Source organism: Aptenodytes forsteri, unplaced genomic scaffold (assembly GCF_000699145.1).
Source record: "Aptenodytes forsteri isolate BGI_AS27 unplaced genomic scaffold, ASM69914v1 Scaffold23, whole genome shotgun sequence".
NCBI classification, from domain to species: domain Eukaryota; kingdom Metazoa; phylum Chordata; class Aves; order Sphenisciformes; family Spheniscidae; genus Aptenodytes; species Aptenodytes forsteri.
The window spans coordinates 6,344,229-6,371,892 of record NW_008796043.1 but is presented as its reverse complement, the minus strand read 5'-3'; the positions used below and the strand labels follow the sequence as shown (position 1 = coordinate 6,371,892).

The following is a 27,664-nucleotide window of genomic DNA, read 5'->3' as shown; positions in this document are numbered from 1 at the left end:
AGCTGGGGGAAGAAGAAGGAAGGGGGGGATGGCTGGAGTGATGGCGTTTGTCTTCCCAAGTAACCGTTACGCATGATGGAGCCCTGCTTTCCTGGAGATGGCTGAATACCTGCCTGCCGATGGGAAGCAGTGAATGAATTCCTTGTTTTGCTCTGCTTGCATGCATGGCTTTTGCTTTACCTATTAAACTGCCTTTATCTCAACTTTTTTTTATCTCTTTTACCCTTCCGATTCTCTCCCCCATCCTGCTGTGGGGGGAGTGAGCGAGTAGGTGTGTGGTGCTTAGTTGCTGGCTGGGGTTAAACCATGACAATATTTACTTGTAATATATAATATATATTTACTTTTAATGATTTTTTTTTTTTCCGTTCTAGAACCTAGAAGCCTGATCTTGGATCATTGAATACTAGCACCTAGAAGCCTGATCTTGGATCTCATTGAATACTCTCCTTGTTTTCCTTTTACTGTTCAAGCCATTTTGGTACTGGAGGGAACAATACGAAGCACAGTGAAAAAACAGCCCTAGGGTCACTGTTCCCATAGAGGTAGGATCAAGGTGATGCTCTGCCTGGTTTGACCTATGGGAGCTGCACGTCCAGAGCACATTTTGGTAACTCCCCAGGGAGTGTTTGCAAAGGACTGGGTTGGCTTTTGGGCAACAATAGGTTGGCTTTTGGGCAAGAGCTCCTCTTTGAGTCCAGAGCTGGCACCTTTCAGAAGGGTGGATGGATGGCAGAGGGAAACCTTCCACTTACACCTCTAGGCAGGCCCTGAGGTATCCTTACAGGTATCCTGATCTCATTCCCCATCGCTGCAAGTTTTATAATGACTTTCTTTCCAGTCCCCTTGTGTACGTATCTAGGGTAGTCTTCCTGCGTGTAGGATACATCTTTTATGATGAAGGCACAATAAGGAATATTGTGAAATAAGGAATTCAACATTTTCCAAGTGCCAAGCAGCCTTGTGCTTTTCTGATGCTCCCAAGCCACAATATTAGAAGTGTGATTGTGACCAGAAGGTAATAGCCCTGGTGTTTCTGCCCCGTGGCTCTTGTTCATGCACGTTCATTTTCCCTGGCCACCTGAAGGGAGGTGACCCAGTGGGCGTGTGAACTACCAACAGTCTTCAGCTGCTGAAACGTCTTTGCCCTCCCAAGTTCTCCCATCAGTGTTACCGCAGTCGGCAGATGTTCAGATGATTAACACTCATGTGTCCCATCATCACTGCATCTCTGAAGGGATTCAGTTGTCCCAGACAAAGTGGAGAAGCTTGTCCTGAGGGATGCTTTTGTTCTGGGAGCCAGCGGCACCCACGCTACTGGCTTCAGCCATTGTAGGTTTGTAATCTTAACAGAAGCGGGGGGATCTATACCCACAACTTTCACAAAAATTAGGCATATTTAAAATGCAGCTTTTTCTTCCTGGTTTTGTAGCTGTGCTAGAAAGTCATTACACATGGATTTATTTTTCCTTATCTCTTGGATTATCATCGGCTTCCTTCCTTCCTGGATGAATTTATCCAGTGCTCTGATTGCAGCTCCATTTTTTTATCACCTCCTGTCTATGGGGCTTAAGATTTGTATGTTTAACATAATTGAGCTGAGTATTTTGCAGCAATTGACAGTGAAGATGATTTTCCACTGATGGATGGGTTGGTTATAGTGAATCTTTTTGCAGTCTACTCACTTTGGCTATTTGCTGTTTTGACAGACCTGCTTTATTTTATTTGTCCTTGTATTTTACTTCTTCTTTTGTCCTTGTATTTTATTTCATTTTTGCAACTGAGCCACGTATTAATCTGACTTTGGAGAGGGGAAACTGAGACAACATTTTAGGTTTTAAGAAACTTCCACAGAGATTCAGACAGCTGGTCAAAGATAAATCCAGTATGCAAACAAGGTCATGAACACCTTAGAAAACAGCCGTTTCAAGTAGCAAAGCATCAAATACCTCTTTAGTCTCTTTCTTTGGACTGGGCTTGGAATTTGATTGTAGGGTATTGGTTATTTCTGGGCTCATGTAACAATTGCACGGGGAACAGGGAGGAAACAGAAAAAAAATATTTTAGATAGGTGTTTAAGGGAAAGTGGTATTACATGATTTTAAAACAAAAAAAATCCGTCAGGTGCACGAGACTGTGACCGACAATGTCCTACAGGGGCTGATCGTTAGAACTAGGAGGCCATCATCTTTCCAGAGCTAAAATGACGCCTTCTGTGTGCGTGGGGGTGTGGGGAGAGGGGTGAGTTTGTTATACCTAGGATGTGGTAGGTAAACTAGGAGGAATTTTTTTAAGGCTTTCCGTGAACTAGGAGAAATTAACATTTTTACTGAAACATCTTTAATTTTGTTATTAGGGGCAATTGTATTTTAGTGTGTGTTAGCTGGCTGACATCTACTCTGCACAAGTTTTAAAGCATATTATATTGAAAATGCATCTGCCTAAAGACTTATCCCAAAGCCTGAATCCTGTATGAGTCACACAGTGCTGTTTTGTTTTAGTCTGCGTATAGATACTCTTCCTTACAATAGAAGGATTTTCCCCTAATTATTATTGAAATAGGACATTTTTTATTATAAAATAGGTATCAATACAGCTTTACATCAGAGTGATGGTGATGTGTGATATAAACCAGTTTGGGTTATTTCAGTGCAAGTGTCTACGTCTACCAGCTGCTGTAGCACATTAATCAATTTTTGAAAAATAACCCTTTTAGAAGTTGTATAGACAAGCCCTGACTGCTTGCCTGCAGAAAGAAAGATGATAAATTAATTTAAATATTAAACACCGGTTGAGGTGATTAATTTTTAATGAAGACAATGAAAAACTGGTTTTGCTTGTATTCCCTGGAACACCCTTTCAAAAGCTTTGCTTTTCCAAAATATTTTTTCCTATGTGTGTGGCACAGGATGTGACTTGGTTCACAGCAGGTAGGTTCATTAGTTGGCGTTTCTGGTATAATATCCAGCTGTGGAAAGCTTATAAATAGTGGTATTTAGGTCATCTTAATTAGGCCTCAAAATAAAGATTTAAGATAAAGTGGAATAATTGCACATACTTCATTGCGGCTGAGCTTCTTCAGTGAAAAGAGGGTGCAATGCCCAGGCGGTATGAACTGATTTGAGCAGAGTTGCTGCATGTCTGCCTCACCAGTGCTCCTGTGATTGCGCAGGGAGCTGAACTGATGAAAACTAACGATTTTGGGGAGAGGTGAAAGATGCGGCAGTTTTCAGCTGCGTTGGGTGCTGTGCTGGATATCCCTGCTCTCACTACTACCAATGCCAGCACAGGGGGAGGGATTGGGCTGGGGCAGCCCCCATTTATATCACTGCAGGCTTCTGTGTGACCCACGCTTCTTCATCGCTGGTGATTTGGGGGGGGGGTCATCTGCTTTCTCCCTTCATTCCTTCCTGGATGAATTTATCCAGAGTTATGCTTACATTCACACTAGTTCAGAGGGAGCTCAGGTTATCAGTGCTCTTCTCCCAAGTTTGGATGAGCAAAGAGCTTCCCCCCATTCTTTGGGCAGACTCACTTGCCGTGTTAGGTCCCCAAAATACTGCAAAGTTACTACCGGTGAAAATCACTGTAAGCTCTTTTGTGCCAAGAAGGGTGGCAGCAATTCCCATCCTACTTGTGTTGCATTCGAGGTTAGCAAGCGAAAACCAGGAGGCAGCATTACTGGTGCTGGGTTTAAGAAGTTGCAACCAGCAAGGAATTCCAGAGGAATCTGAACAGTCAGCTGGCAACTGGATGACCAGCGTTTAAAGCTGCCCCGGAGCTGATGAAATGCAGTTGTGTGTATTTCTGCCAACCAATGCATCTGCCTTAATAACAGATGCAAATGCAGAACGTGCAGTCTTCAAACCCATCTCCGCCAAGCCACTGGATGTGGAGGATGGTGGGTAACTTCGGGTGAGGAGAGGCTTAGAGGAGGGTTGCGGTGGTGGCTGGAATATGCATCTAGTGTTGTACAAGCGCCTTACAGCATCTAGCAGGCAGCAAGGGGAAATACTGTGTGACTAGTTTGATAAATTTAATATGAAGAAGGTGGCAAGGTTGTACTGTTGTTTATCTCTCTTTGACTAGCAACATGCAAAGTATGCTTTTGGTGTTGTAACACCACAAGATGGGAGGGTACCATCATTTAAGTGTGTTATTAAGCTAATAACATATAAAGAGGTATTAAAAAGCAAAGCTATCATCTGCTACATCAGTGATGCTGGTAGTTGAAACTTCCAACTTTTGTTTATGGACCAATGTAATAGAAAATGGAGGGGGAACTCCTCCTCATCTGAATTTCTTCCTGTGAGAACATCTGTGTGTCCTCTGACTGTGGATGGAGCCAAGGGAGCACCCGTGGGCACAGGAGACAGATATTTGGTCTCTTCTTCCTTGTCTATGCCAGCAAGTTCAGCACACCCTGAAATGCAGACTTTATTTTTTCTTAATATTTTGAAAGTGTATCCTATCGTGTACCAGATCTTTTAAAATTCTAGTTTAGACAAAGCCTGAGGGGATTTAGGTTTACATATTTTCCTAGGAGGATTATGCTTCACGCTTAGTTGCTCTATAAATTGTTTGAGGTTTTTTTTTATTATTTTCTAAGTACAGGAAAAGCCGCATAGACATTTAAACTGTCCTCAAATGTGTTGTCTGGGGTTTAGTGATAGAAATCTGGTGTTTGAACTAGTAGTAAACTGAATCACTGAACCTCAGGGTTATTTTGGACTGAAAAACATTTCGGTAATCAGATTTGCAGCATGGCTGCAGGAACAGTTGTAGCAGCACAACTGGAGGGGCTAGCAAATTGCAAGAAGGATTAGAAACTGCTTACACTGGCATCAGAGAAAACAATTTATTGTGAAAATACAGCCCAGGAATAAATTAATGAGCACCCTTCCAAGCACGGGGGTGCTCATAACACATTGAGATTCTGGATACTCTTTACATGCAAATCAAGGGAGTAAGGCTGCTCAGTGGGAAGGATTTTAAAGTAGTTGGGAAAAAATAGTGGTAGTCTGCGACGACTTTTATCATTTAAGTTCACACTCATAAAATCACTGGCGAGGTACTGTACACCTCAGCAATGGCCCCCAGGAGCGATGGGTGCTGACACTCCCCATGCTAGCCGGGTGCTGTGGCACGGCACCTTCGCTCCACTGGCTGTCGCAGCTGCTTAACACCCACCGACGGGGTCGTTTTGACGGTTGCCAGCTTAATTTTTCATTGTGTGCCTGTGGGTGGGCTGTATCTTACACATTTATTTTTTGTATTTACGGTGGTTTTTTGGAGGGCTGGGTGCAGCTCCTCGTTTTGTGCTGCCGTTTTTCCATGATGGTAATTGGTGAGTGATCTCTCCCTGTCCTTATCTCGACCCACGAGCTTTTCGTTATATTTTCTCTCCCCTGTCCAGCTGAGAGGAGGAGTGATACAGCGGCTTTGGTGGGCACCTGGCATCCAGCCAGGGTCAACCCACCACAGGGTGTTTGGAGGTTGTGCAGCAGCAATTGCTGCTAAAACCAAGCCTGTACCGGGGCTTCTTCCCTGACTGCCGGGACAGTCAGAAAACTTAAAATGCTAAGATTTCCTTACTTCGTTTCACTGAAGGTGGAGGAGGGGTCTGACTCAGCCATAGAAAACTGGTTTAAAACAGGACTAAACTCATCTGTGCTGCTCACAGGGGTGGTCAGGGCTCCCTTTTAAACTGCTGGTTTGTGCCCAGTGCTGCTGGCTCCGTCATCTTTCGACTCTCTTCAGTCACTCCTCACAAGAGTGATGAGATGGACATCACTGAGAAACGAGTGACATTTATTTGGTAAAAAGGGCATGGGGCAAAGAGAAGTGTCCCCTGTGGCAGTGTGAACGACAGGCAGTCTCTGTAGATCTACGTCTGCATTATTTTATCAAAGAACTGTACTTGTAGCATTGCAAGCTACACCACAGCAAATGTGGGACTGGTGTTAGGTGGGTGTTAAACCCTTGAAGGAAGGAAGACCTAAAGCACAAACTGAGGAGGAGCTGTTGGGAAGTTTCAACTTCTGTTTTGCTATAGAAGCTTGTATGGAGTAAGCTTGCTTCTGGTTGGGCTCAAATAGTTTTAGTAAGATAAGCAGAACGGAACAAAATTTATTAATATCCAAAGGTATGGCTTAGTGAACGGCGGTTTGTGAGCTTTACTAAATAACAGCTCTGAGGACTTTCTCATGCGCTCTAACCAGCGGTGGTGTTTTGTGTTCTGTTTTCTTTGCAGACGTCGGCTGATCTCCCAGCGATCTTCTCTGGAGACTCTGGAGGACATCGAGGAAAATGCCCCGCTGCGGAGGTCATTTTATTTACTCTCTCTCTGGTTACTTGTCTGTAAGGCACGTGCACGGACAGACTTGCTGTCTCTCCCCATGTTGAAAAGTAGCTGGGTGTTCACGTTAAGACGTTCTTCATAGTGGGTAAAGGTATCGAAACCTCATGCGCCCTGCAAGGTGGTAGGTGACATGAATGACATGTTCCCTGGCTTTAGGTTATTAAATAAAAAGTCAGTATTTAAATAAAATGTCAGGAAATAAAAAGTCAGATTTGATTAATAGAAAAGTTTAGTTGTCACTAAACTGAATGACTAGCCCCTAATGTACGTAGTGCCTTTAAAAAGTAAGTACAGCTGGTTTAATAAAGTAAGCTTTTGAAGGATAGTATTTTAGTATTCTTATTTTTAATGGATTTTTATTGTTTGTTCTCTCAGCACACACAATCTTATTTCAGTAACCGGCGTTATGTCTTTGTGTGTTGGCTTGTAGGTTTGTGACTGCTACCTCACCAATAAATCTGCCCCCATCCTTGTTATATCAGCAGCTTCGGTGCGGTTTTATTTCTGCATCCAGGAGGCCACAGCTTCTCTGGGGACCGCAGTAATTAGTCACTAGGCAGTCCTCTGGGGTGATGGAAAATGGAGCAACTGCTTCACAGTTCAGAAACAGGCTGATCAGTAATCTGACCAGTGCGTGGTATGGTTCCAGGTCAGCTGTTCGGCAAGGCGGCAGCTTAATTTTGAATGTCTCTTTATCTTAGGACCTGTAATTCAGCTGGTTTATATCAGTGTTTAGCCTATAGCCTTGTTTATCCACAGGCAGATTGGCTGTCTCTCCCCACCTCGAAGCAGACTTAATAGCAGAGGCTGTACCAACTGGCCTATTACCAAGGCTTGATTATTTTTACAAAGCTTACCGTTGAATGCTTACCAGCATGTTATGAAAGCATTCTCATAAATGATTCAAACACGTATAATTGGCAAAAGGTATAAACAAAGTATGGTTTGCGAGGCAGTATTTTTACTTGCTAATTTGCAGAATTGGTGGTAGAACCTCTCTCTTGGTGGTATTTTCCCGTGAAGAAGCTAACAAGGCTAACTGAAACCAGAGGGTGAGGGAATCTCAAGGATTTTACTAACAGGAGGAAGGCAGAAATGGCAAAGTGTTGGGGTCCCCCCCTTGGGGTGTGCCCATGCAGCATGATGGTGTTTGGGTACAGCAACGGGGACTGGCAGTCCCTGGTGCCTTGGGAGTGGTGGTCTGGGGTTTCGGTCCAACAAAAGGACCTCTCGGGCTTGGGAAGCTGCTGAAGTCTGCCAATGCATAGGAGAGGATGGGAAAAATAGGTTAGCGAGGCTCAACGCAGAGGGACTGTGCTGGTCCCGTGCGCCAGCGGAGGATGCTGGTCCCTTAGCTCCCACGGCGGATGCAGGGGCTGCGGTCCAGCAGTCCTGGCCGTGCAGCGAGCGCAGGAGTTATCTCCGGTGCCTGCGCGTCATGCCGTGCCTTGCAACAAAACAGCACTGAGATGAAACAGAGAAAGCTTTCACATGGCACTGTGGTTTCAGCTGATTAAAAAGAGCAAGGCTGGAAGGGGGGGGATACTGCTGTTTGCCTCATCTCCTCCCTCTGGCAATTTCTTTCTCTAACTGCAATTTTAAAAGTACATTCAGATGTAAAATGGATTTAAGGATTAATGTTTTGAAGAATGATTTTTTTTTCCTGAGGTAATTTATTTTATTTTCAGTTGTTTTGTATGCTGTCAGGAATGTGAAAAGTGATAGTTAGAGTTAAAAGCAAATGAGAGATTTTAAATCTTTCTAAAATTAAAACACGAAAGAACTTTCCTCAATAGCTCCTTTATCAATAGCTGAGGAGGGTACAAAAGTGTGGGTGTTGGTGTGAGTGGGAAAATCACATATTTACCAGGTTTTGGTTTAGATTTTTTTTTTTTTTCTCCTCTGAAAGCTTGGGCTAAGCTGTCACAGCAGATTACAGGAAGTTTTATTTTGCTGAGATTTTTTTATGATGTGTTTTTTTGCATGAAGGGAGGGGTGGTGGTGCCTTTTCTTATTATTATTTTAAATATTTTTTTTTATTTGAGCTGTTACATTTCCAGACTTATTGTCTTTATTGTTCTTGCTGATTCCTAACACAGGGTGACTTGAATCATTTGTCTCGTCTTTCCTTCCTGCCTTTGTGTAGACTTCTTGGCCGTACAGCAGGGAACTGAGTACTTTTATTTTTTTCTTTTTTTCCCCCTCCCAACTGATTTATTTTTCAGATGTCGGACACTCTCAGGATCACCCAGACCAAAGAACTTTAAGAAGGTTCATTTTATCAAGAACATGCGGCAACACGATACCAGAAACGGCAGGTACTGTGCATGCAAAGGCTGCTTCTGCAAAGGCTATCCATGGGGCGCGAGGGAAAGGGCAGGGTCAGCATCCCCGTGCAAGACCACAGTGTGCCATTGCCGCATAACCAAATATATAGTAATGGGCTTTAAAATAGTCTGTGAAGGTGCAGGCTGCAGTGCACGCTCCTTCCTCGGGTGAAGTACGAGTCAATGGAAGTGCTAGCTCATGGATTTTTAAGACCTGTGTGTCCATAATACAAATAACTTGCGTAAAATGAAAATCAGTCCAAGTAAACTAGGCATAATCTGGTTGCATTTCTTCGAGGGTAGTGCCAGGTGCTAAGTGTGAGAGGGGCGCATGGCCGAACCTGCCGGGAACAAGTTTAGTAATGGCTGAATGGCATTTCAACAGCTATTAGTGGGTGTAAGGGTAGGCGTCAAGCTAGCTGGGTTGTCAGGGCAGCCTGTGGTGGGAGGCTTACCGGACAAGTGACTCAAGAAAACAGCTTCAGGGAAAGGTTTTAAGATTATCCTGAGTCTTACAAGATAAATTATAAACATGACAGATCCCAGTCGCACCGTTGTGTCTTCCTGGATGCAAAGTGCTGGTTGGTAAACGTGCAGCTGGGGATGGTTGTGGCAAGGCGAGGAGTGGGATCCTTGTTTTCAGGGCAGACGCAGGCAGAAGGGCTCCCGGGGGATGTGTGAGGAGTGCAGCTGTGGCCACGGCACACCCCGAGCTGGGGCATGCACTGCCCGGATTGCAGCCATAGGCACCGGTGGGACCTATACAACACCGGTCGGCAGGGACTTCCCTTACTGCAAAGGCAGTGCCTGTCATGGTGTTCCCATCAGCAAAATAGGTTCTTTATTGCAGTATCATCCAGCTCAGAAGTAAAACTAGCTCCTCCCTGCTTATAAAGAAGACATCTGCCCTCTCTGGTTTTTTTCCCAAGGCAATTTCCCCACGTGCCTCATGATTTTATTCTTGTCCTTCCAAACTTGAATAGGCTTTAAATAGACTACCTGAACAGGTTGCATATAGACTAAACCATCCCACTGAGAGTTGACCCTTGCACATACCTGTTCTCATACAACTGCCATGGGCGAGAACCACGTACGTTTCTGTGGACCTATTTGTGCACATAGCCTGTAGTTTCCATCCAACGTGGAACCAGGTCAATAGAAACTCTGGCGTTATATTGAACCACAGGTTTTATGAATTGAATTCTGGTAGGTGTTACTTGGCTTGAGCAAAATTTTCCTCACGTTTATTCTCACATGTACAATTAAATGAAGTGAAAGGTAGTAATCAGCATAAATATTGCAGAAGGTGCCTCTGAGAGATGATGGCTTTTCAGAAACAGCTTTTGTAGCAAACAGACGCATGCAGAACTGTTGACTTAACTATTGTCTGACTAGCAGCGAATTGGTTATTGTCTTTACAACAAATACATGTGGAATCAAATGCTGAAGAGCAGCCCTCTAATTTTAGTCTGTTTTGTACATAAATATATGTACACTCTGGGAATTTCGTGTAGCAAAAAATACTTACTCATAAAGTATTAATGCAAATTCCACAGAGAACAAGTAATTTCTGAGATGCAAATATAAAATACATCCATAAACTTGATAGAAATATTACCTGCGAAAAAATGAATAAATATTTGATTCGTAAACTCTTTTCTCCATCTGTTGCAAAAAAGTATTTGTAGGATATATCCTAGCATTTTATCGTAGTTTATGTATCAGTCATTACGTCTGATAATATAACTGAATATTTTTCTTGCTAAGAAAACAGTGAGTAAGATTCTGTTATTCAGCTGGCTTCTTATCTTTATCAGCAGACAGAGTTTTCCAGAATATTTCCATAATCATATTAAAGAACCCTTTATCTAGAACACAGATACAGTAAGAATAAGATACACAGTTTTGAAAATGCTTTTTGTCCTATGGACAAAGAGCCACAGCGATATTACCTAAAAATAAAATGCAAAGTCAACACTTTGTGTCACCCCTAAGGCCAGATAAGTCTAGCAGTAAGTAATCTGAGTGCATACCCTGTTTTTCTGAGGGGTCTGGATGCTGTTGCAGTCACTGAAGTTAGTAGGCATTCTGGATGAAAAGGACCTGTGGAAATTCAGGTGGATCTGCTTTATGCGTTCATCGTAAAATCAACAGAGTTTCTGAGTACCTTAAGACCTTTAAAGCTGGTGTCCTCCTCGATTCGCTGTGACACGGATGAGCACAGGTATTGCAATGGATAGAAAACCCTCCTGGGGCTCCTTCCCGTGCCCGGGACCTCGTCTTAGGTGGCTTGTGCGTGGTCATGTAGGATGCAGGTGCTGAGCCGCGCTGGAGTCGGGGTCTCTGAGCTCTCTCCAAAACCCCTGACCCTTCTGTCGCAGCACGTCAGCCTTTCACTTAACTTGAGGAACCCAGCTTTGAAAACATCTATACAGAATATATTTTTGAGTGGTGAATTTGATAGCTGGGCTTTAAAATAGCTAGCACTTTCAGTAATTGTTTCAGTGGCTTATGACTGTGAGTGTCACAGCAAAGAAAACTGCAGTGTGGATGATAGCTCAGGGCTTCTTTCTCTGGTAACTGGCCTTATTTGCGGCTCTCGACCTGTAAAGTGACGTGTCCTTGTCCTGCAGCACTGAGAGCTCTTCCCCTCTCAGCCCTGGGGATGGCACGTGCTGAGTGCCGATGCCCTGGATCCAGCAGCAAGGCAGGACCAGCTGTGGTTAAAATAAGAGTTCAGCTATTTAGCACAGAGAAAGGCCACCTATACACAGACCACGGCTTATCAGCTAGTCCTTGTAAAGCTTCCTGTTGATGGTTCTGGGCACTGGTTAAACCGGTTTCTTGTAGGACGTGGCTTATTAAAGGAGCTGGAAAATTAGGTTTCTTAGACTGTATTATCAAAGCAGTCTTGTAAAATAGCACAAAATAAATTTTCCCATTAAAGGACAAAAGACAAGTCAACCCTAACATACAAATTAGCATAGGTAGCCACCAGCGTGTGGTTTCACCCGCTTTACTCAGCAGGTTTATTGGTGGTATCTTCCATAAACTGTAAAGCAGAAGATTTCCTATCTAGCAGAAACAGGCCACCAAAACAGCAACCTGAGCCAGCTGAACAAACAATTCATGGTGAGAATGGGACAAGAACATTTCTAGAGTCATCCTATATAGCAGATATAAAAACAGTAAAACAATGCTCTTCTCCCACCCCCATGCCATTGCTTTCTCAATTTTTTTGTTAGTATACAGATCTAAACCAAGGCCAAACACCACCCATAGGCTATGAAAGGTCTCTTTTGCTGCCCTTTTAATTGTGGAAATGCACACACATGCATTCTAAGAGGTTGACTGTTCGCAGCATCCTCACAGTTCATAATTACCCTCAGCCACCTTCCAATAGCCCCAACTTGAACTTGGGAGACTCCAGAATGGTGGCTGCTACCCAGGCAGCATTCATGGTTTGTGTGTGCACCTTAGCATGCAGGGCAGCAAAGCCTTGGTAGTCAAACATCATCAATCAGGTATGAGAACAGAGGCTACAGTATTCCGCATGTATATGGTACATACGATGTATATCACGTTGCCTGATCGCAGCCTTTTGGTGCAACACGATCAAACCTAGACAGACACTAAAGAAAACAGACATTCTTCTTCTCCAAGTCAAGCGAATTACCGATTCTGTTGAGAGCCTTGTGCTCAGTAAGTTTTTGTAGTTTCATAGCATACACCTCATTAAAGAAATTGGAAGATTAGCTTTTACAGTCTCAGACAGTTGCATTGTCAGAGCTCTCTTGCAAAATAATGGTTGCTCTGAACCATAGTAATTAGTATAACTTCTTGGTGAAATGTGAGAATTAGAGAGTGAAAACCTTTTCATGAAGTAATTTTAAACATGTCTAGGTGGCACAGTGGCAATCAGGGCACGTAAACCCACTCTGACTCAAGCTGCTTCTGATGTCAGAGATAGCTCATTCAGAGCTGCGCAGAGTCGTAGACGCCCTTTGTTGAAGAGTTGAAATCCAGGAAAATGCTTTTCTCCCATAAACAATAATTCGATTTTCTTGAACAGCAACAGGCTTCCACCACACCTTCTTCTGCAAAGCATACTTTGTGACAAGTTTCTGGACTTTCTGCTCCAGCAAACCATTGCAGGCCCTCAGAATTTTTTTGTTTTCCATGCATATCATCAGACCTCTAAATAAAATGCCGTTTTTTCCCTCCGTGATGAGCTTCTGACCACTGCCTTCCCTGCTTCTCTTCCAGTCCAGCTCCTAAGGCTGTTTTGCACCAGCCCCCCTCCAGCAGCTCTGCAGATGAGGTTTTGTGGCATCCTGGCAGTGGAGGCTGTGGGTTCCTCTCCTGCTCTGCCTGGGAGATCTTTATGTAAAATAGAGGGTCCCCCGGTTTATGGAAAGAGAGGTGATACTTGGGTCCCAAGGGAGGGAAATCTGAAAAAACTAGAGGCTGGGCTGGTGCTTTGTATTTCCTTTCTGGTCTGATTCCTTCTGATACACACAGCAAGTTTTCTGTGGTAACTTCCCACTGTTGTCTCTGCTTGTGGACATGGAAGCACCAGCGTGTTTTTCTTAAGTATTAAGAGTTGGGGTGTTTTTTAGGGAGGTGTAGGGCATTGGTGGAAAAGCTTTATTTCCAGAAGCAACCAGAGGGAGTGGGGGGAATTTGCTTAGTGGATACAGTGGTTTTCCGAATTCAAAGATGCTTTCTGATGTCAGCCTCGAAATCTGTGCCAAGTTTCATACATCAGCAAACAAGGCTTCCAGTGAACAAGCAAGCTGTTGTAAGTAGCAACCATTCAGCAATAAGCAGTGGCAAGCACAAAATTAATCATATGCCAGGTTTTTTTGCTTGTGGATTGCCTTTCTCAAATGTGAAAAATTATTCCCCCCCTGCTGCACCATGAGACCATCTTACAGGATCTAAGATATTTACCATAGGTAAGGGGTGTTAGAGCATTCAGACAAACAATGAAATCCTACTTCATCTGCTGCAGGAGAAATTCCTAATGCTGTATGCATGTTTATTATTAGAAACCCTCCTTTGTTAAAGGGTAAATACCACTTTGCTTTTAAACATGCTTTTAAGGAAGAAAATAGGATTGCTATAACAGAATGATCCAGGAGAAGGAAAATTGATCATTCTGCATTTTTCCAAGCATTACATGCAGCAGCTGTCTTGGGGATCTAAACCTTTTCCAAGAACGATGACTAAGCTGGTCCCTTAAGGAAACAGTGTTTTAATAACAGCGTAACCGGTATAGGTGCATATGGTGGTTTTCGGACAGTAAAGAACAAAATAGCTTGCAAGGGTTTGTTGTCCAACTTTGACCAGTGTAGGACAAAGGATGAAAAATTCAGGTGAAATCCTCACATACAGATCTGTGGCACCCAACATCAGAAAAATCAATGTCGGAGAGCTGAGCAAGGAAGTGCAATAGCCCTGACAACCAACCTAGCAGTAGGTCCAAGCATTTGGACCACAACTGGAGATTTTTAGAAAGGTAAAAACATCAGTAAATTCTAACACTAATCAGATTAGAAGATGGCATGAATTGCTATCACCGTGTCTTAGAGGAATTTGAGGGGATGCAGCCTGTTGGCCAACTTTAGAGGGAAGAAGGGTCTTTTTAGTGTACGTTGTACGGTTGTACAATTGTCGGTGTCCTGAAGGAAAAGAGGTGTCCTGAGGAAAGAGGGTATATTTATAAACAATCAGTTATTTATTGGCATTTTATATCTTGCATCTTGATCAAGCTTCTCTTGGCTTCTTGCCAATCTGCATCTCCCAAAACTATAGTAATGTAGCTATTGGTAGTCCGTGCAGTTTTATGGAAAGTGGGTCTTGACCTCAAGGTGGTTTTGATGTTGCTTAATGATATGTCAGAGCTTGATGGCTAAAGATAATAGTGTGGCTGTAAAACAGATAGGTTGCTCTAAGGTATTTGATTTAATGCCACCCAGTGACTTTGCAGATGATGCAGAGATTTGGAGACTGGTTAAAAATCCAAGGCGTTTGCTGTAAGAGTGGCCTGGATTCTGAGATAAGCTCTGTGCAGGCAGATAATGGATGCTTTCACGTAGCCAAATCTTGAGCTACTTGCCTATAAGGAATGAAGGCAAGCCATGGGATTGGCTTCATTCCTGGGATTGGATTCATTCCTGGATTCCATGAATCCCAGGAGGGATTCAGCCCTGACAAGTAGTGACTGAGATAGACGTGGCGCTGGAGGAGAAGGGGCGAGGAGCTGTGGGATCAGTCATGCCTGAGTGTCAATGCAACATCATAACCAAGAGGGCTGATGTGATTACTGAGCGCAGAGGCTGGTGGGTCATCAGGGCTAGACACTGATCTTAAAGGTAAGACTGGAAGATGTGATGTTTTTATCTGCCATCTGTGCAACTGCTGAGGCCAGTGATGCTGCCCAGAGACCAAGAAGGGTGATGGGGAAAAACTGGAAAAGACTCAAGGAGGAACCTGGAAAACAGTGAAAGGACCTGAAAGCTTACGATAATAGCGAACTTTGACTTCATCCATGGATCGGGCTATTTCAGGAACAGGAAGCTGAAAATCAAGGGAGTCCTTTGGTTTAGCAGAGAAAGGTCATGACCAGCAGCTGGAAATTCTTGTCTGATAAATGCAGACTCCAAGTCAGCCGCAGAGTTGTGGTGTGCATCACAGGTGGTTGTTGGTGTGTTATCACCTGGGTTGCTGCTGGATTTGTCAGTTTAGTTCCAGCCACAGTGGTGAGTTGTCAGAACAGCTCCTTGCCTCTCTGGGTGGGCTCCTTTCACTAGGACTCCTTTCGCTAGAAAAACATCTATCCTGGATTCCAAGTGATGTATTCAAGATAGTCTTCCTAGAAAGCCTGTAGAGGGGATGGGACTCCACTACTCATTTGCTGTGTAATGTATGGCACAGGCTTCAGCCTTCTGTAAAGACTCAGTAGCGCAATACCCTACCTGTGAGATAAAAAAGAGGAGGGAGAAATCATCCATGATGGAACGTTCATGATTATGAATTCCTCAACGGTAACATCTGTTGCTTTGCTTATTGTGGTGGGATTTTTAAATTTTAGTCTTTGATTTCTTTTATTTTCTTTTATATTTTAGAATAGTCCTTATCAGCAGCAGAAGATCCTTCTGTAGCATATTTTCAGTGCTGCCATATCGAGACTGTACCCAAGTCGGGTATGTATATTTATACATGTACTACATAGTCTTTCTGGGCCTGCATGTAGACCTGATAACAGACAACAGCATGATGGAGGCTAATGCTTTTACCTGTCTGCTCTGAGAAGAGATAAATGCACTTAGATATATTTGCCTTGTGGAACATTACCAGCGTAAAACTACAGCTCTCAGTCCCCAGTTTATTTATATGTGTTGTGGTATCTTTGATTATTAAACTGGAGAAAACTACCCCCCTGAAATGAATGTTCTTGAAAAATGCACTGTTTTTATTGTTTCTTCTGACTTAACTCATGTTTGACAAAACAAGTACTCTAGACAGCACAACTTTTATTTTATAAGCAGTCTTAGCTTTCTCATTCTCCACGCACACATGGTGCTACTGTATCTAGATTTCCAGAACTATAGAGAAATATTTTGATTTAAACATAATACCTTTTTATTGTACATTTATCCATTAGTCAGATCATTGAGTCAGTGAAAACAGATTATTTTGGCCATAATACCATACAGGTTCTTAGCTGGTGTAAGCAATGTCCGTGGAGCTGCCTTGCATCCCTTGGCGTGCTGAGACACTAGACCTCTGATAGAAAAGTTTATTCGGATTGAAGCAGTTCTCCAAAGACTGAGAAAGCTTTTTGCTCTTGCACTGAAACTGCAGAAATGGAAGAAACTGGATTTGGCTAGGAGATGTTGTCTGGCAGGCTCCGGGGCACAGCTTGCTGGGGTGCCTTCAGAGGTGCAGCGCAGGGCTGGGAAGGGCAGTGCTGGTCGGCCGCAGCTCCGTGCCCCTGGGGCAGAGGAGTGAAGCGTGGCCACCACAGCCGCTCGCCGGAGAGCTGAGAGTTGCCTGTAGTTGGGGTTGTCTCAGTGCCTTCAGGGCACAAAATTTTGGGAAAATATTTAGTTGATACACTGAGGTGAGTTTGAAAGACCCACAAATCATCTAGAGTCAAATTTATCCAGTGCATAAAGGATGAATTTGGCTCGTATTTTTCAGCCATCTATTTAATTCTGGAGAATGATTTGCCACAAGCTGCTTGTGCATCAGTAATTCAAAACAAAGAGAGATTATTTTTAATGCACAAAGGAAAGGAGGCACCTTTGTAGGAGAGTTGACTTGCTCTCCTGTCTCTTACAGTAATTTTTTTCCCTTAATTAAACTGGGATGACGTGTCAGGCAAATTCTTGACAGACTGGCAGCTTTGTTCATTCTTCTTGGGTACACTGTCATTCATTTATGGTCATTGCCCTGTGGAAATTGCCTCTTTATTGAAAATTGAATATATTTTGAAATGCTGATGACTGGTTATACCTTCTAAATTACAGCAGTAATGAGCCCAGCTGCAAACCTAAATATTATTTCAGCATGTAATGTCTTGTACCATGCTTGTGCAGCAAGAAGGGCATGGGATAAGAAGGTAGCAAGTGCCAGTGCAAAACAATCCAGTCCTGTTCCCTTTGCTAAAAAGCCAAGATTAAGAAAAATGCCCTCTGTCTTTCTTCCAGAGCATCAGAGGAAGAGAGAAACAATTCAGTGGCACCTCCTTCCAGGAACAGCTGGTGCAAAGAACAGATGAGGCAGTATAGCATAAACCGTAGCCGCTCTGTTCAGGCTGCACAGTGCTTGCTTACTTCACTGCACATTTTGGATGTGTGGTAGGAGGGAGGAGAGACACTGGTACCCTGTTGAAGTACTGTAGTGCCAGCATCCTTTAGCTTTGCTTCCTCTGAATCTCTGGTTTGCTGATGTCTGTCCCCGGGCAAGATGTCCTAACTGGTTTACGTTCTGCAAACATTACGGAATAGTTTAGGAAAAGAAACAAATCGTTGCAGGAACCTTGGGCACGTCAGCAATTAGACTGGAGTAAGCCCTGGCAGGAGCGGGGTGGACGTGCATGCAGGGGGGACTATTCCATGTGAGAGAAGCACATGGTGGAGCTGCTGCTGCTTCTCCACCTCTGCTCCAACACGTGGGCACTGCGGCCAGAGAGGAAATCTCCAGGCACAGCTGTGTTTTGGGGAGGCTGCCAGCCCCCGTTATGTTGTAGGCAGCACAGAAGAGCTCTACTGTATCGATGCTGGCAGCTAAACTGTGCTAACAGATCCACTTAAAAAAACGATCTGAAAGGCAGTTCCTGCAGACACAGTTAAACTCTGCGTACTTGGCCAGGGTGGATGGGGCAGCATTGCCCCTTACCAACGAGGTGCAAGCAATGTACTCTAGGCTGTGGCCCTTGCTTGCCCACCTTCCATACTGAGGTCAAGCAGGAACCCTCCCCAAGCCCCTAAACTGTGTTTTTAAGTGGTTGTACAAATACCAGTGGAAGTCTGGAGAGTGTGGGGAGGAGAGCCATGGAACTACATGAGAGGATGAAATTTGAGCTGTCCCCTGGAATATCTTTCCTAAATCCCCCTCCCCGGCAGCCAGGCAGCTGCCGGCTCACTGGAGTGCGGCTGGCAGCAGGCTTTTGAAGGGAAACGTACTCCAGAGCGGCACAGAGGCTGCCAGTGATGAATGGTAGGTTTTGCTACCTGTGGTTCGGAAGGCCGATCTGGTGGTACTTGCTGGGGCTGAGGCTGAGAAGGAAGGACACGGTGTGCCAGGGGAAGTACTTTGTCTCGTTTTCTTTGTTATGCTGAAGAGAAGCGAAAAGTACAAAGCAAAGAGTGACATGGTGGGGAGAAAAAAGTCATGAGCAGAAGTAATCACTAGAATTTTCTGCCCTCAAAATTTTGTCTGTACCTTGTATCTGATGGAAACCTAATGCTAGAGCATTAGGCAGGTACTTTTGTGGATCTGGGCCATAAGTTCTCCTCTCTGGATCTGGCTATGTTAAGACTGCCCGCATCTTTGCTGGTGGCATGAAGGCACAGCTTCACCTGTTTCCATGGCCAAGAGTAGGGTAATGGGCAGGACCAGAGCTTGCTTTTCTCCCCCTATCTAGACCAGCAGAGCAGACATAGCCAGGTGAAAGCAACGTAAGGAAGGCTATACTGCAAGTCAGGAGCTGAAAGAGGCACTGGGTATCCTGCCTGCTGGCTTCCCTTGGCCCTCAGCATCATGCAGTGTTACAGCCCAGAGTCATCAGACCCTACACAGGGTTTAGTGGAGGTTAAGGGCAGTGATGAGAGGGTTGCCCTGTACTGAAGAGCACTGTAACAGTGTTATTGCCTCTGCTATTAAATTAACAGACATGCACACAAACTATCATTATCATTACAGGCTGATCTGCAGAGGCAGGTAGCACCTGCAGGATTCGGCAACACTGATAATGTTGTCTGAATGCTTGGCTTTGATTATGTTTTTATGAAATACAAAGTCATTGTGTTAGAGGCGAGGCAATTCAAGGGCTGCTGGTGGTACTGCAGGATCGGTTGTGCAGTTGCTACTCTTCAATGTATTGGAAATTTTCATGGCTAAAGGGTATTCATGATCTGAATTTTTCTGCTGAACAAAATCCTGCTCACCTGTGAAACATGCATGCGGTTACCACAGAGATTTTGCGGTAACGTTAACAAACAAAACACATGCACGAGGAGATGAGCAGTGACTACTGAACCTTTTTTAGCATTGTGGAGAGATACTTGTGCTTTATAAAAATTGTTTCTCTTCTCCTTTCTCATCATTCACTGATGTTATACTATGGATCATGTTGACACCACAGTATTCTTTAATAATACCTACAAATTTGAAGCATCATATGTAATGATTCTATGATTCTATGAATGTTATGCTAATACTATTCTTCAAGTTCCTCTTTCTTATTTAAATATAATACTCCAAAAGATGGAAGAGCTACTTTGTGAAGGGTATTGAAACTGGATTTCTGGCTCAGCATCCACTTTATTCTTCCTTGCAGGAGAAGAGAATTAATCCCCATCTAGTTATGCAGATGGGCAGAAAATGGGAGGTAATGACAGTTGTCAGAGGTGCACCTTGTGCAACCCCTGAGCTGCTGTGGCTCACACCTCCTTTGTCAAAGGTTGTCACGGTGGAAGCTCACAGCAAGTGGAGTTGAGCCTTGGTGCTGTTCCTCTGCCAGGACAGGGGGAGATGCCCGAGACGTTCACTAGCAAATAGCTGCCCCACCACACACACACACTCAGCTCATACTGACCTGCTCTGGGCCCTCAGAGGGGATTCATTTCATGGCAGACCAAAGAGTGGAGCTGCTTGCAGATGGATTAAACAAGACTTGAAGGAATTACTCATTTGGAGGTGGGCTCCAGATGGTTTGAGGTGAATTGGATTTCAGCCCTTTGAGACAGGAGCTGGGGATCAGACAAAGCAGATGTTAGCTTTTTAGCCATTAGGCAGGTCATGCTCCACGTGCTAGGGTCACTGTGCATGTCCCCAGAAAGGAACTGTTACGGCCAGGCTCTCCCTTGCAGCCAGCACAGGGAACATGCCTGCAGGTTTCTGCCCACCCCACTCCCTAGCATGGTCTGTGCAAGGGCACTCTGCGGACCCTCTGTGTGACCCCAGCCAGGATGGAGAAGGACCAGGTTCAGCTCTGCCTCCAGGTAGCTACCCTGGAAAAGGCAAATTTCTGGGCAGGGGAAGAAGGGAACCCATTCTCCATTGCTTGCCTGCTCTTGGAGCTTCTCTAGGCACCACTTCTCCTTCAACTTCCTATGAGATGGTATGACTCTGGCAGTTCCCACGGATGCTGTCAGAGTCGCTCCATGTGGCCTGCAGGTCATGGTGGGCTGCAGAAAGGGTCTGCATATGCTTGCAGCCAACTGAGAGCAATACAGTTCTCGTTTTTAAGGTGCCTAAGCATTTTCAAAAAAGGTGATGGCAATGTAAGTCTGTCACTGTTAGAGGTGTTATAAAGGAGGAAGAACGTACCGTATTGTCTTTCCCCCCAGGAAAAGAAGGTAGTGCAGTTAGTTAGATTTATAGTTCTGTTGTGTTGTGGGTTTTTTAGTTTGGCACACATCATTATGGTTCATAATTTAAAAACATGTTTTTGAAAAGGGACTTTCTAGGCTTGTTTTTGTTAATGGCAAAAACATTCACAGATTGAAATCATACCTATTCTGATGGTATTTTATTTTGTGATGTTGTAAGAACCTTTTAAGAGCTTCCAAGTTCCTGTGAAGTCCTGCCCAGAAGATGAATCTAGAGGACCCGGGGGAGGAGGAGAGCTGGCGGTGTCGCGCGGATGCGGCACTGCAACATGGCTAGTCTTACATTCGACTCTCAGCTGCTGGGCTCGCAGTGACTGACTGCCGTTGGGGCTGGGCGTGATGAGCTACGCGACAGAAAATCCAGAGCATCAGATAGTGCATGTCCTTATAAAACCGGCCAATTCACCTCATCTTCTATTCTTCATGGCATTGAATTCATCAAGTGGTTAGAAACTTAACCTGCAGCAGGCATAGCTGCTGAATATTGCTGTCTTGACAAGAGTATAGGTATTCATCTGACTAAACTTGCCTCCAGTTAAGGGAAATAATGCAATATGAGTAATCGAATGGATTCAAGCCCAGGAAACGGACCATTCTTCTGAAGTAAAGCAGCAAGTCGTTAGATAAAAAGAATTTGTGTCCTTCTCAGAAATGCTACAAACCAGCTTCATCCAGTTTCTAAAGATAAATCATTGCTGAATTTAACTTTGAATTTAACTAAGTGCTGGCCAGAACACATTAATGAGTTCAATGATGCTGAGAGCAAGAGGTTTTCAATACTATCACCCCAAATAACACGTAGCCACAATGATCAATGGGTTCATAGGCTAGCCATTCCCAATGGCCTTCGTTACCTAAACTCTGAAATCTGTGTTCATCTTCAGTGTTTAAACTGGGTAAGAAAGTTATATGCAAAATGAGGCAAAAAGAAGCATTTAGGTGAGGTTGTCTTGCACGCCGCACCCCTGCCGTCAGTTATTTGGCAGGTCAGGTAACAAGCATTGCAGTGAGCATGGAAAACGGGAATATTTACAGGAGAAATGAGAGCATCTAAATTGTCATAAGGGTAGTAGCAATAATTATGCACACAGCAAAACAGAATACTCTGTTACGTCCTTCAGATTTGTTACCCAGTTCCTTGCTATTCTTCCCCAGTGGATTTTTGTATGTGAGGCAATTTTGATTAAGTCATCAATCTTGAATGCCTTTCCTGAACATTTATCATTCCGTAGGCCTGGGAAAGAATAACTATCTGTTTTGAGCCGATAATAAGGAAACTGAAATATCCCTGCTTTTCTTTACCATTGCCCATTTTCCTTCCTTCTCCCAAATTGAACAAAAAACCAAACCCAAGTGCATATTAGCTTTACAGAAAGGCACATAAATGTGGTTTTTTCCCCCCACACCAGGACATTTCAAAACTAATCATCTCATGTATGAATTTCATAGAGCCACCGTTGCACATTATTGTGAGTTGCCCTGTTCCCTTAGATTGAAATTAAGCAATGAATCCCCAAAAGGTAATAGGTTTAAATTTTGAACTTTTACTCCGTGTTGGACAGAACATCAGGACAAGAGCTGACGTGCTGACACCTGAATATGTTTGGAGAGAGAAAAAGGATACTGGCCCATTAGAGCCATCTTTCCAGGAGTTTTTCCACCTTCTCTCCCTGTAAATTGCCGCTGGAGTTGTTGTTCTAGCAACACTAATGGCAATTAGGATCTGAAAGCTCTCAGTCAATTAAAGCAGGCAGTCTCAGGCAGTGGGAGATCTGCCGCTGGACTGGCTGGCAGCGTGTCTTTTCCAAAGCTGTCATTGTCCTTGTCCCTCTAAACAGAGACGATAAGTAGAAATTATTTACGGTGACAGGTAAGAACAGTATCTTTTCTTGATGTCTCATGAACCGCCTTTGCTTTTAGAATAAATCTTAACAGTCAGGAATCACTAAGCATGAAATATATGCTTAAGGCTTACATCTCTAAATAACAATTATCAGATTCCTTTTCACAATAAGCAGAAGGCTTTTTCATGTATCCAGAAATCTATTTAATATTTCATGGAATCCTAAATTATTCACAGGTTAAAGTGTTCAACTGTTGCTGTCATTTAAAGAGCAAGTGCCCAGCAGGAGTCTTGCATGGGGCTTTGTAGATCACGTCAAAGCATAATGTTTGATTCATTAAAGAAGTGTTGTACTTCCAAAGGTAAAAGCATCCAATTTATATTCTGTTAATCCTGGCCTGACTATTAAAAGGCACGGTGAGATTTCCTGGTTTGATTCTTATCTACCTGCTCAGTAAAACTTCTCACTGTCCCACAACAAATTTGGGATCCCAAGTCACCTGGTACTGTTCCAAGAAAATCTGTGAATTCTGTTAGGTGGAGAAACTTTCTCTTCTTTTTCTGCAGTCCTGTATAACTAAAACAATATGCTTAGTTTTCAGTGCAGCTCATAACATTGCTCAGCTTTCTGGAAATGGTATGCACGAGTAGACTATCTAGAGCTTGACATTGATGTAAATCGGGGTAACTCCCCAAGCTTTGTCAGAAACTGGGGTCTAGTTTTTTGCATCCTAAGGAAATGTCATCCCTGATCTTCTCATTTCCTCAAGCTTTCCCTGCTCAAATAAAGTGAAGGTAGTAAAATTAAGTTCCCGTGATTTATTTTTGCTTTTCGGTGTCTGCTTGAATCCCTTGAAAACTTCGTTAAAAAGCACTTTTGGAAAATAAAACAGGAAAATAAAAAATGAGGAAGAGGAGGAAGGAAGTTTTCTTCACTTAAAAGCCTCTTTGGCAAGGACCGTCTTTCCTACTCTGCATTTTGTAAGCACCTTTTACTACTGCATATTGGTTTCTGCAGTTCCTCAGTCCCATCGATAATTTAAATAACTTAAACACAGTGAAAGCTTGATTTTTTTTTTTTTTTTAATATAAAGTGCTTATCCTCCATATGCTCCTGCCCCGTGGGGCCCGTTGACCGTGGTGCCACGCAAGGGCATGTGTCCTGAAGAACTTGGTGGCAGTGGTTGGCAGCAGTGGTGCGGTGGCTGTACCCAAACAACCGTCCTGACTGTTCCTCAGGCACGACTCACCCGTTTGGAGAGGGCAGAGCGGAGGCATCCCCCAGGTCTTTCCTAGTTGCTCTTGGGATTTTGGGGGTGTGGGGAGGAAGCAGCTCTGCTGGGGCTCCCCCAGCAGCAGGGTTGCAGCCCTTGGGCTTGCTCTCCCAGCAAGAGCTTTGCTGAGGCATTCGTGAACTTTTTGTCTGTAATAGGAGGGAGGGAAAAAAATCAAGGCTTGTCCTGCAAAAACTTGACTAGCTTGCTGTTGATCGTAGCAATAGGGAACTCAAAAAGGATACAGTGAAGTCGCCTAGGAATTTCTTACTAGGTGTTCACCGAGATCTTTAACCAGTGAGAGAAGGATGTGTATAAGCTAGGATGAGCCTTTCCATTTATACGCTGATAAGAAACTGCACATTGTTTAGTACTGATTTTCCTCAAGAGAGGGAGTTTAATTCTCTGTTTTATGGACAAGTTTCTCTCCAAAGAGTAATATTTTATTATTCTGTTCTACAACACAAGCAATCACACTACGTAGAAATATAGAGCATATGTAGAGGAGGGGAAGACCCTAAGTAGCCCTTGGAAAACACCTAGGATGAGGGAGAATGACTGCAGTGTTGTTCACAGGGTCCTGAAGGTAGAGTCTTCTTTAGAAACAACAGAAAGATGGGGAAATGGAGGCATTAATGTCCATCGATCTTCAGATAATGTCCAGGAATCATTCCCATGTGCGCTCACACGTGCCAACTGACCCTGCTCCCACAGCACTGATTTCTTTTCAGTCCCCAGAGCTGCTCTTTGTTTTTAAAGCTGCTGTGCTGACTCTTCAAAGGGTGCTGGATTTTCATTTGATGAGTTACAGAGTTATCTATTCTTGTCTGTTAATTGCATGGAGAAATTTCTCTGTGACTTGTTTTCAAAGTCGTAACGGCATTATTTCTTACTCTATGTCTGTAAGGTTTTGAGTGGAAGGAAACTAAATGGTTCTGATATTATTTCAGGTAATTCAGATACTTGTTTTCATTTTTGGGTTTGGGGGCTTCCTCAGATTGTGTGTTTGTTTCATAGATGAGACCTGCTGAAATGATTACTGTTTGGCATTTGTCTCTATGAGAAATAGTTCCTTTAAGCAAGTTCTGCGCAAGAGCGGAGAGGCTAATCCCATGCCTCTGACAGAGGGTTATTTTTACATAATTATTTGTCCAGCCTCTCAGTAACATGATATCAGGAAATAAGAACGATAATGTGACACTGTGCTAAGTGAACCCCAATCAGGAAACTAAGAGGACTTTGTTGGGATTAGAAACTTGATACAGTCTTTTCCTTTGTCACAGAAGTATGTTTTCCAGCAGATAGACGTGTTGGATTTTTCCAGCAGTAAGGTACATGATTTATTGGGGACTCACTGATTGCCATGTTTCAGAGAAATAAAATGAGTGATAGGTTGGAAAGGGAAGACAAAGAAACAGGGTTTGCAGAGACACAGTAGGAGATAGCCCAGCCCTGCAATCGGGTGAAAAGCCTGCAGGGCTTCTCCCTGCCTCAGTGTCAGCATCTCTCCCACACAGATTTTTAAGCACACACTTGGACCTCAGCGGAAATCAGCCAGGAAAATATTGCGAGATAAATACTCTGGAGTTGTATTCAGCTGTCCTTTGCGGAGCACAAATTCGCTCATAGTCTTTCTTACCTTCACTCCCATTTTGATCGTGGGGCAAAGGCATGGGATACAGCCTGGTTGTCTCAGGCATCTCATTTACGTCCAAGATGCTGAGTGGGTCAGTCCTGCTAAAGTAGATCCCCAAGTTTCCATCCCAAGGCGATGGAGAGCTGGGTTTCTCCTGCTGGCCTCCAGCAGGAGGGTCACTGGGCTTTGGGCACTCCCCTGTGCTCGGAGGAGCAGGAATCCCTCCCAGAGGCTTTCACAGGCAATTGCCTCTGTCCAGCGGCACAGGGGGACATGGGTATGTCCTCTGGGAGCGTCCAGCTCTGGATACGTGGCAGTCAAGTGTTCAGGCTAGACTGTTGGATCTCACCTGAAGTGTATATGACTTCCAGTTCCTTCCCAGTGCCAGGTTCTGTCAGAGGCACCCAATGATGGGAACCTTGCTCTGCACCATAGGTGGGGTATGAGGTGCAACCTGGAACACAGTAGGGGTTTTCTCTATAATGTATTTTAGACAACAAAAGTGCTGCCCATAGGAAAAGTTGTCTGGTCTGTGCTTTGCATTGGTATGTTTGGATTAATGCTGCTACCTTATTTCAGCATTGGGTGGTGGAAGGTGAACAAGGCGTGTGTATTAAGAGCTGTTTCTGCTCTGGTTTCTGTTTCCCAGGGATATGAAGCTGGATGGTGGACGCCAGTGCCATTCTACTGGAGTGTGTCTGAAAGAGATAATTGGTCTTGAAGGTGTGGAGCTTGGAGCGGATGGGAAGGTGGGGATGCTTCAGTTCCTACTCCCTTAGATTTTATGCAATAAGGGAAAAAATGTCTTAACTAATAACAAGCACAAATATAAACATTAATTACAACATGCAGTGTAACACAGTAGTTAAAGCACAGTATGTGCAAACTGTAAATAAGCTTAGCAGAAATTCAGGAGGACTGCCCAAGCTGGCAATGCAAACAACTGTGTCTCCTTGAAGAAATTGGCCTCTAGCAACATCTGAGTCTGTAAGGCATTACTGAATCGTGCAGCCTTCCCCTGGCTCTAGCAGGAGGTATCGCTGCAGAGTATATTGTCAGGGGCTTGAAAATAATTTCTGGTGAGAGTTGTAAGCTGTAATTCTGTTTGCTCTCAACTTTATTTAATAAAATAAATTTTGCCTAACAGTATATTTTTCCAACAAGCAGGAAGACAGTAGTACAAGTCTGATGAGTATTGCAATATTCCAAGAGTGCATTCACTTGAATAGAGTAAGCAATTATGAATCCTTAGGGAAAGTGATCCGTTTTAAAGAAATACATAGAGGAGAGACAATTTTAATCATAAATGAAATAATTTTTTGCTGAAAGCCTGATTTACCTTTTACAGTTCAGTTTACCCAGTCTGCTGTGATATATGGTTTTAAAGGCCCTAGGTCAATGCTGCTACACATGGTGTGCTCACCTAACCAGGTGTCAGGCCAGACCACAGGCTGTAAATTCCTGAGGACAATCTGTCTGCTTATAAATAAATGAAAGCTCACATGTTTTATTTGATACCTATTCTGACCTCCTCATAAACCAGTCTAGAGTCTGAGACTCATTTTTTTCTTCAATATAAAATGTTATTTTTGGAAAATAAACCTACAAGAAGCAAGGCGTAGCCTATTCCTGGCCAAGGGTACAAGCAGAGAATCGGTACGCTCTAAAAATAATTTTGTCACAAGTTACTCATTCACACTTAGTCCATGTTGGGAGGGAGTAAATGATCTCCCACAACCATTGCAATAAACTGGAGCTCTCTTATGACACCAATAAGACTCTGCCAGACAAAATCCTAAAGGAGAAAAATACCAGAGAAAGTGCTTAAGTTTAGCAACGTTCAAGTGATTTGCCTCTGGCAGCTCTGTGCTGAGGGGCCCGTATAGATGATGCTGTTTCAGTAAAGAAGCAGCTGAAACCTGCTACAGAGAAGGCCCACTGAAAAAAACCCAACCAAATTGACATATTTTTAAATCTGACCCTTGAGTAGGATTTTGTAAATCCAGTGTATTAGAGCTTGTGTGTGTGTGTTTGTGGTTTTGTTTTGTTGAAGAATTAATGCCTTTGCAAAAGCTTTTTTTGCATGGATAAACTGACT

General features: G+C 43.7%; 1 protein-coding gene across 1 annotated transcript in view; it reads left to right on the top strand.

The window, feature by feature from the left end:
* Nucleotides 1–8,588: 8,588 nt before the first annotated feature.
* Nucleotides 8,589–27,664, top strand: part of CABLES1 (Cdk5 and Abl enzyme substrate 1) — a 33,436-nt gene continuing 14,360 nt past the window's right edge. Inside the window, exons 1-3 of the mRNA XM_019473751.1 lie at nucleotides 8,589–8,679; nucleotides 15,819–15,896; nucleotides 26,216–26,315. Coding sequence (XP_019329296.1) covers nucleotides 8,651–8,679; nucleotides 15,819–15,896; nucleotides 26,216–26,315 — 207 coding nt within the window. The 5' untranslated portion in view covers nucleotides 8,589–8,650. The remainder of the gene's footprint in view (nucleotides 8,680–15,818; nucleotides 15,897–26,215; nucleotides 26,316–27,664) is intronic.